At 42.3% G+C, this 7528-nt stretch overlaps 1 protein-coding gene across 4 annotated transcripts; it reads right to left on the bottom strand.

The window, feature by feature from the left end:
- Positions 1–1039: 1039 nt before the first annotated feature.
- On the bottom strand, positions 1040–5915 carry LOC115726948 (protein NLP2-like). Of its 4 annotated transcripts, none has more exons than XM_030657045.2 (5): positions 5872–5915; positions 4515–5518; positions 3938–3985; positions 2897–3866; positions 1040–2031 (listed from the first exon to the last, which is right to left on the bottom strand). In XM_030657045.2, exons 2-5 carry the CDS (start codon positions 5409–5411, stop codon positions 1160–1162), a joined length of 2787 nt encoding a protein of 928 aa, XP_030512905.2. In that variant the 5' UTR covers positions 5412–5518; positions 5872–5915; the 3' UTR covers positions 1040–1159. The 4 variants fall into 4 exon arrangements, with proteins under 4 accessions (XP_030512905.2, XP_030512906.2, XP_030512907.2 ...); XM_030657046.2 differs by having other exon boundaries at positions 5876–5902; XM_030657047.2 differs by lacking the exon at positions 5872–5915 and adding an exon at positions 5689–5815.
- Between the last annotated feature and the right edge of the window lie 1613 nt (positions 5916–7528).

Below are 7528 nucleotides of genomic sequence, written 5' to 3' on the forward strand. Positions count from 1 at the left end.
GAGGCTCTTCTGCACTTTCTGCTTGAACCCAATGGAAGGGCAATATTACATACTCGAATCTCTCTGTACATTCTCCCTTTATGTTTATCATGGGTCTCCTTTGTGTCAAAAGTAGCTCTTTCGGAAATGACCATTTTTGCGCTTCTTCTTGTTCAAGTTCCGTGAAAAGGTTGTGTTCTTGCTAGTACAAACATGGAACTTTTTTATTTGAAGGATGGAAAATTGCTAGCTTATGCATATCCTGTTGAATTTTTTCAAAGATGGTTAAATGCGATTGTAAGTGGCAACAGTGGAATCTAGTTGACTTAGCTTATGTCTGGGAACTGAACATGAACTAGAGGAGATGGGAGCTTGGTGTAACGACAATTTGCTGTGGCATGCCCAGCTTATATACAAACGGAAACGCCTTGGCATTGCTATTTCCAATCAGAGGCTTGGACTCTTACCCTATTAATCGTATTCTCAGACCTCACAACAAAGATTCAAGAGGCAGAAAAAGCACGAGAACTGAAGCTTCCTCGTTCAAACAGTGGGAATCTACTCATTCATGTCTGGCAATCACTTTGTCTTAGCATAATATTTATGATGATTTAACTTATCCACCATGACTAGACAATGTATTTAACTGAAACTATTGAAGGTATGTCTGCATATTGCCAAACGTTAAACTATAAGGGAGTTCCTCATTCACTAACATCGTTTTGATTTACAAGGTTTCTTAAGCCGATAGGCGGAGGGAGATCACATGAATATAAAAAGCATATAAGACCCATTCATAATGGATATGGGACAACAATAACTTCAACACTCCCTTTTATATGCAAGTAAGATTACGAGCGGCACGTAAAAATTGACTAATGGGGATGGGCCTACATAAGCGAAAAGGAATAACACTGGTTTGGATATCATGTTAGAAAGTCTAACTTAAAAGTTTAAGCTGATAGGTGGAGGGAGACCATATGAATATAAAAAGCATACAGAACCCATTCACAATGGATGTGAGACAACAACAATTTCAACACTGTTATACTAGTCACCGGAAGAGAGAACATACTTGTTCTTATAATTGTTCTATCTGCTTGCACTGTACATTGAGTGGCATGCCCAGATTTTTGAAAGTCAATGCGATCTTGTGGAAGAAATACATGGAAACCTCATCTCATAGAAAATGCTTGTGGTGGCCAGTGTTCCCACTGCTTTCAAATGAATTTTTGTGTGAATGGGAAACCGGATGGACGGATATACGGATGGTGTGGCCTTCGGATGCTCTATAAACATCCATGCACTCTTCGAGGTCAGCATCACATGTCAAAAGAACCCATTCCGTGTCGTCATCCAAATATTTTAGGTCGATTTCACCAACATCATCTATCCTGAAACGCTTTGCAATCTCTTGTCGCAGATCTGCAAAACCCCATGTTGGTTGCAAGGCCAACCGGATTTTTTCTTCCCCAAATGTGGCTTTCACTTTGAAAATTAGCCCATCCTGAAGATGCTGCCCCTGAAAGTTTGGTAAGGGATGCTGGCCAAATGATTTGTGGCTGTGGGGTGTCACGGGAATCTTGGGTTCATTTGTTGGTGGAACATGTAATTCTGGATGACTGCCAGTGCTCTTTAGAAGGTTTAAAGGGTCTTCAATCATTTGACCATCTCTAGCGCTTGAGGCTACAATGGTGGTAGAATGCATAATTTCTCCGCTGGAGCAAGAAGTGGAGCTCTGACTGCATGACGTGGACGGAGATTTCGAAGTAGTGGCAGCAGAACTATCTATGTTAATATCAGGCTGATGATCTGTTTCTTTTGGAGGACCACTCTGCTTTGATGAGCTGGATCCATATCCGGTGATCTTGGGACTTTGTTCAGGGAAGCTTGCATAAAAGGACCCAAGCTTGATAGTACCCTCGGCTCCTTGGACTGAGTCAATTACATGCTGAAGTTTCTTTAAGGAATGATTTACCTTCTTGATCTTTCGTGAAGGCCACCGGGTTATTCCATGCTGCCGACATATCCTTTTGAGAGTTGTTGGACACACTGCATGACATAAACTGAAATGGTTAAGGAGCGACAGTAAGGAAGAGCACATATCTCTATTAAAGAAATGAACAAGCTGCTTATTGCCATCCACTGTCACCAGAATTATTATTGCTGCTCCAAAGTCAACAATTCCTGGAAATGGAAACTGCTGAGGATTTGCACCCGGTAGAAGAGAAAAGACCCAAAAGAGCAATTGTATGGTTAATAAGTTCGAAGGATCTTATATGGAGATCAAGCACGATGGAGTAAACAGTAAATTTTGCTCAAGATTTTATTAGATAGTTAGGGTGATTGAGATGACTGAGGATATTCGCAGATGTTTCTCTCCTTGAGCTCACGACATGAACAAATGCTGCAAAGAGTATTGCTGCTTATCAGAAGAAATGGTAGAAGAAAAACCAAATTTGAATGAGGAGGATAGTGGGAAGTAAGCAACTGATTTGTAGGGTCATGTGACATTTGCAACATCGATACTGGCGCATTGCTAGGGCATAAGTTTCAAAGAGAAAAGTCAAGTGAAATCTGGAACTTGAGAATCTCCGTTGATATCTGTATGTTCTTGGGATAAATTATATAAGGGAAACCCTAACGTGAAACTACCCCAGAAATTGCTTTTACCTAACCATTTATTTTTCCTGGAATAGTGGCACTGGAGCTCAGTTAAATTGATATTTGGTGGATTTGAGACTACCAGTTCAGGTTCTAAAGAAGGATACAGTTTCCTGCTAAGGATAATGCACGCTCGAGCAATTTATGAATCAGCCGTTTTAAAGTACTTAATTGAGTGGTTAAACTTATTCATCTCGACAGAATCTAAACAAGATTTTGAAGCTTGCAGTTTAGAGAGACAGAAAAATGCTACCTCCTATTTTTTCTGCAGCATCTTTGAGGCTTCCAGCAAAGTATTGACGGAGGACATCCATGCTAATAGTCTTCTCCATCTTAGTTCGTCTCTTCTCACCAGCTTTTCCACTACCTCTTGAGTGCCGGCTCAAAGATAAAGAATTGCTCCTGCCCTCAACACTAGTGATGTGCTCAGAATTCTGCTGAAGGTGCCAGAACTCCTGATGTTCCGTCGTTATGTTGAATGCTTCTTTGGTTCCCGTGTCATAAGTTGGTGAAATGGAGACTTCATTGCCCTTCGTCTGAGTCTCCACCATGTGAGCAATCCAGGATGACTCTTCCGAAGAGGTTTGTTTCCTAGAAGAGGACACTATCTCGGTTTCTTTCTTCTGAAGTCCCATCTCCGTGGCAACTCCTATCTCTCTAACAGGCAAAACGATTGCCCCACAAAGTTCTTTCTCAGTCATAAACTGAGAATTCTGAAATGTTTGATGTATGTCAGCACACAGCAAGTTCAGTGTCTGCTTTCCCTGGTCCATGTCTCCAAAATCCTTCGGCAAGAAAAGCTCCAGTACAAATTCAGCCAATCCCGTGTAAATGTTTATCACGGGAATAGCCAAGGCAGATTGCAACCCGAAAAATTTAGCATGGTGTGAGAGTGGATACTCGGTATGGCCAAAGGCAGTTATATCATTCGAGAAACAGGGTTTATCTGTTGTGAATGCTTTTCCAACAATTCCTTGGCCCTTTAGAAGGTGATGCTCAGAGCATGCCTCATGAAAGCCAAGCATTTCAAGATCTGCTGCCAAGCAAGCGGAGTCCATGGGGGAGAGGCAGAGAGAATAATTCTCGTCCGAATGCCGGCATCCTTCTTTGCCTTGCTTGACGCACGAGGCCCAAGTCAAGGCTAGTGGCAAATTGTATGTCTTGCTCACAGACTTCAAAACCTCTAGACTTCGTGGTATTACTGCTTCGTACAACACATCGACCTAAAAGGTAAACCACCTGTGAGAAATGGAAACAGAATTCCGGGCTTTAGGAAGGTAGAAATTTTCTGTACCTTCACAGTAGAGGGGTTGAAGCTTTGGGTACTTCTAAGATCAACAGCCTGCGAATATAAATATTGTGAGGCCAAGAAGGTAAGTTCTTATTTAACTTCACAGGTGACAACTGACAACTTAATATTATAAATGGGTAGAGTTATGCATGACCTTTTGGTGGTTTTGAAAGGTTTCGTACTTTTTAAAAGAAACCATGAGGGATAACTGACTCACCCTAATGAATTATAGTACCAAAATAACGACTCTTCCTCAAAGGAGAATTGCAAAATGAGACATACAAGAAACTATTATCTTTTGTTTTGTTGACTAAAATATGTACATACTGAGGTCTGATGTAATAATAACCACCACAAAAACCTTGGCATCAGAAATTTGAAGTTACCATGAAATGCAGATAAATAAAAATGTCGGAGGAAAGACGGTTTGATCAGTTTTATCTATGCAGATTTTAGCTTTCTCATATCCTTCTCGTTTTAGTATTATTCGACCTTCGACAAATAGATACCATTACCACAATTTTCCTCTGCCGAACTTTGAGAACTTCAAGATAACGTAGACTAGGAGAAAGGAAGCAACCTCCAAAGCTTTACAAACATTCTCCAGATCACGACGGTAATTGATCTTTTGAGACGTCATCACGACCTCAACAACACCCAGGCACGTCCCGCTCCCGTGTTCAAAGACAGGAACCGCAAGAGACCCTCGAACATCGTACTTCCGCGCATAATTAATGCGGGGGTATTCTTCGGTACTGAAGAAACGGACATCAGGAGTCCACTCAGGAAGCTTTCCTAGAAAAACAAGGCCCGGCAATCCAAGGTGGTCTTTCGAATCATCTTCAGCTGAGAATTGGTATGATTTAGACACACTTCTGTATATCTCGAGGCTTCTTGAGCTGAGACCCAGCGAAAAGGGCTGGTTATCTGTAGTAAGCACCCGCCTGCCTTCTTTCCTAACCGGCACCCATATCTGGATAAGCATATCTTTGTCTTTGATGGATTTGCTCAAGTGACTGATAGCCTGCATTAGTCTCAGCTTTATAGATGAAGATAAACCCGGACTGCTCTTCGGCGCAATCCACAATCTTTTACTCACTTCGGTACCTTGAACTTGGCCCAGAGATGTGGCATTTCTGACACAACACGCATCTTGAGTGCGAAGTTCCACGAGTTCGCCAGTTTGGGGATCGGCTGAAGGTGGAATACCAGACGAGTCATTTCCTCTAGTTTCGTCTTGAAATACGTTCTGATATGAGTCGGTATTTGGATTACTAGTATGTGTCTCCTCTGAGAACGAAGGGTTCGGGGCTTCATTTGGAGCAGCAGAAGTCGGACTCCGAGGGCAGAGGCTGAAGGCATCAGCTGTTTCTACCCAGCAACCATCAAGAAAGAATTCATCTAAGAAATCCAAGTCCATTTCGACATCAGCAAGGTTCTCGAAGGGAGATTGGGGAGTTGGGGGACCATTTTCCATCGTAGCTTGTCCCTTGAGTCAAGTAGACACTCAAATAATTACAGGCGACAGTGGAGATGGAGAATGAACTTCCACCGCGGGTTTAGCCCTGAATCCCAATTCTCAATCTGTTAAATCCAGACAAACATTGTACACAAAAGTGGCTTAGAAATTGCAGATAGAAAAGCATTATACAAGGAAAGCTACCAATTCGAATGCCAGATTTTAGCTCTATGAGCCTTCGTTCATCATCCCCAATGAGAAATTAAGTTAGGTCTGTAAAAAGACAGCTCTGTACCAGAAAGACAACAGGGAAGGAAATATCCCATGAACCATGGTCATAACGCGAAATCTCAAGTTCACATCTTTCCCAGAAATGACACTCCAAAGTACAAAATCAAAAGAAAGAGAGACGTAAAGACAGAGTGCCGCTTTACAAAAAAAAAGACACAGTGCCGAGTCGAGAGCAAGACAAACTCACCCACCCAAAAGAATCTTCATCCCCACCAGCAAGAAAGATCTTAACTCAGACGCTTAGTCAGAAAGTCTCAGGCCAAAGGGCTTTGGTCGCCCAAAGACAAACACGAACACGCAAGAAAGAGAAGAGCTATTGCTTTCTTCAGAAAGTGTTGGAATTGAATGCCATGGCATCACCAATTGCCATGGAATCTCCTAAACTCAGTCATGACCCACCGAACAAACACGCAGCTTCAACAGAATCTTCTCCTATTGATTGTTTAAAGTGTCCAAGAGAGAGGAGAGAGAGAGAGAGAGAGAGAGAGAGAGAGAGAGGGTTTCTGGTGACGGCTCTGTTTTCCCCCACCCCTCGTGAGAGTCACAACCTTTTACGGCTTTTCTTCCTTCTTTCTGACGTGAAAATGATTTACAGGAAACCTCGGTTCCGACCGGGTTCAGCGAACTGGTGCTGTTCAAGGGAAGATTCCCAGCAAGCTATGTCCAAGTGGAAGTACAGCAAAGGAGTTATCTTTTTTTTTTCCTCACATTTTCTTTTGACCAAAATTCATGTATAAGCCATTTCACTGGCTAGATATAAAAGTGAAATCAGTTTACTTTGAATGTATTGTCTGAAACAGAGGTTTGCGGCCTTTCCTGTTTGTTCTGTTCAGCATGTTGAGGTTCTTTGTGGTAGAAGCAACGAGAACAATTAATCACCAAGTGCTAGACGAATCCGCCTATATTGTAGTGTCACTCGTCTTTTCTCCTTTTCTCGAACACGATTTCGGAAAATTAGTATCAGTTTAGAATTCCCCTAAGAAAAAAGAATTGATCGAATTTTCATTTTTCACGTGCTATCTATGATAAACTATGCTCATGACAGGAATAACAACATGCTCAAATGAAAAGGAGCATGCATTGTAGCTCAAGCATTTGCTAGGGAAAAAGCCCCCTAAAAATAAAAGAATTACCGACAAAAAGCCGAATAATTACTGGCTTCAAACATAATATAATTGAGATATGACCGGGTTCAAGAATTCACGGCGACTCGATGGAAGCGTGAGTGGTCGCCCCGAAAAAACAAATTCATGAAATTTTTCGGCCTCTGCAATCAATTCTTGACATGTCTGTCGACTTGCATCAGATTGAAGCCGTAACCAATTCGCAGACTCCAAGAAAAGTTTAGTTTTTATTCAGGTTCAGGGGTCACTCCTCAAGCTGCGCATGCTGGCCACATTACATATGCCTCTCAAATTGCTTGGGAGGCCAAAGGCCTCTTCTTCAACTTCTCTTGCCCGAGTTGCCGCATCTTCAAGCACATGGCCTTAGCCACCCTTCTTATTATTTTATCTGTCTTACTTGTCCCTAGCACACCTAAAGATGGCTTTTTTTCTTTTCCTTCTTATTGGTCATAGCTGCATCGTCATTTGGCGACGCCCACCCGCCCGCCAGCCCGCTAACCCGACTTCCAACTGGACTGGTCGGATGCATCCGGCCCTTAAGATTATTCCATATCTCACATATATACTGGATCATTAGGATCTTCTGGTCGAGCTCAAGGTCAATCATCTTTTTGACTGTTTTCAGAGAAATCCCACATCTCAACTTACCGCACATGACGAACATGATTGAAGATGCTTGCTTATGCTCCTGAAATCTGAGCACGAAGAAGCCAGGTCAGC

This window comes from Rhodamnia argentea, chromosome 5 (genome assembly GCF_020921035.1).
Source record: "Rhodamnia argentea isolate NSW1041297 chromosome 5, ASM2092103v1, whole genome shotgun sequence".
Classification (NCBI taxonomy): Eukaryota; Viridiplantae; Streptophyta; class Magnoliopsida; order Myrtales; family Myrtaceae; genus Rhodamnia; species Rhodamnia argentea.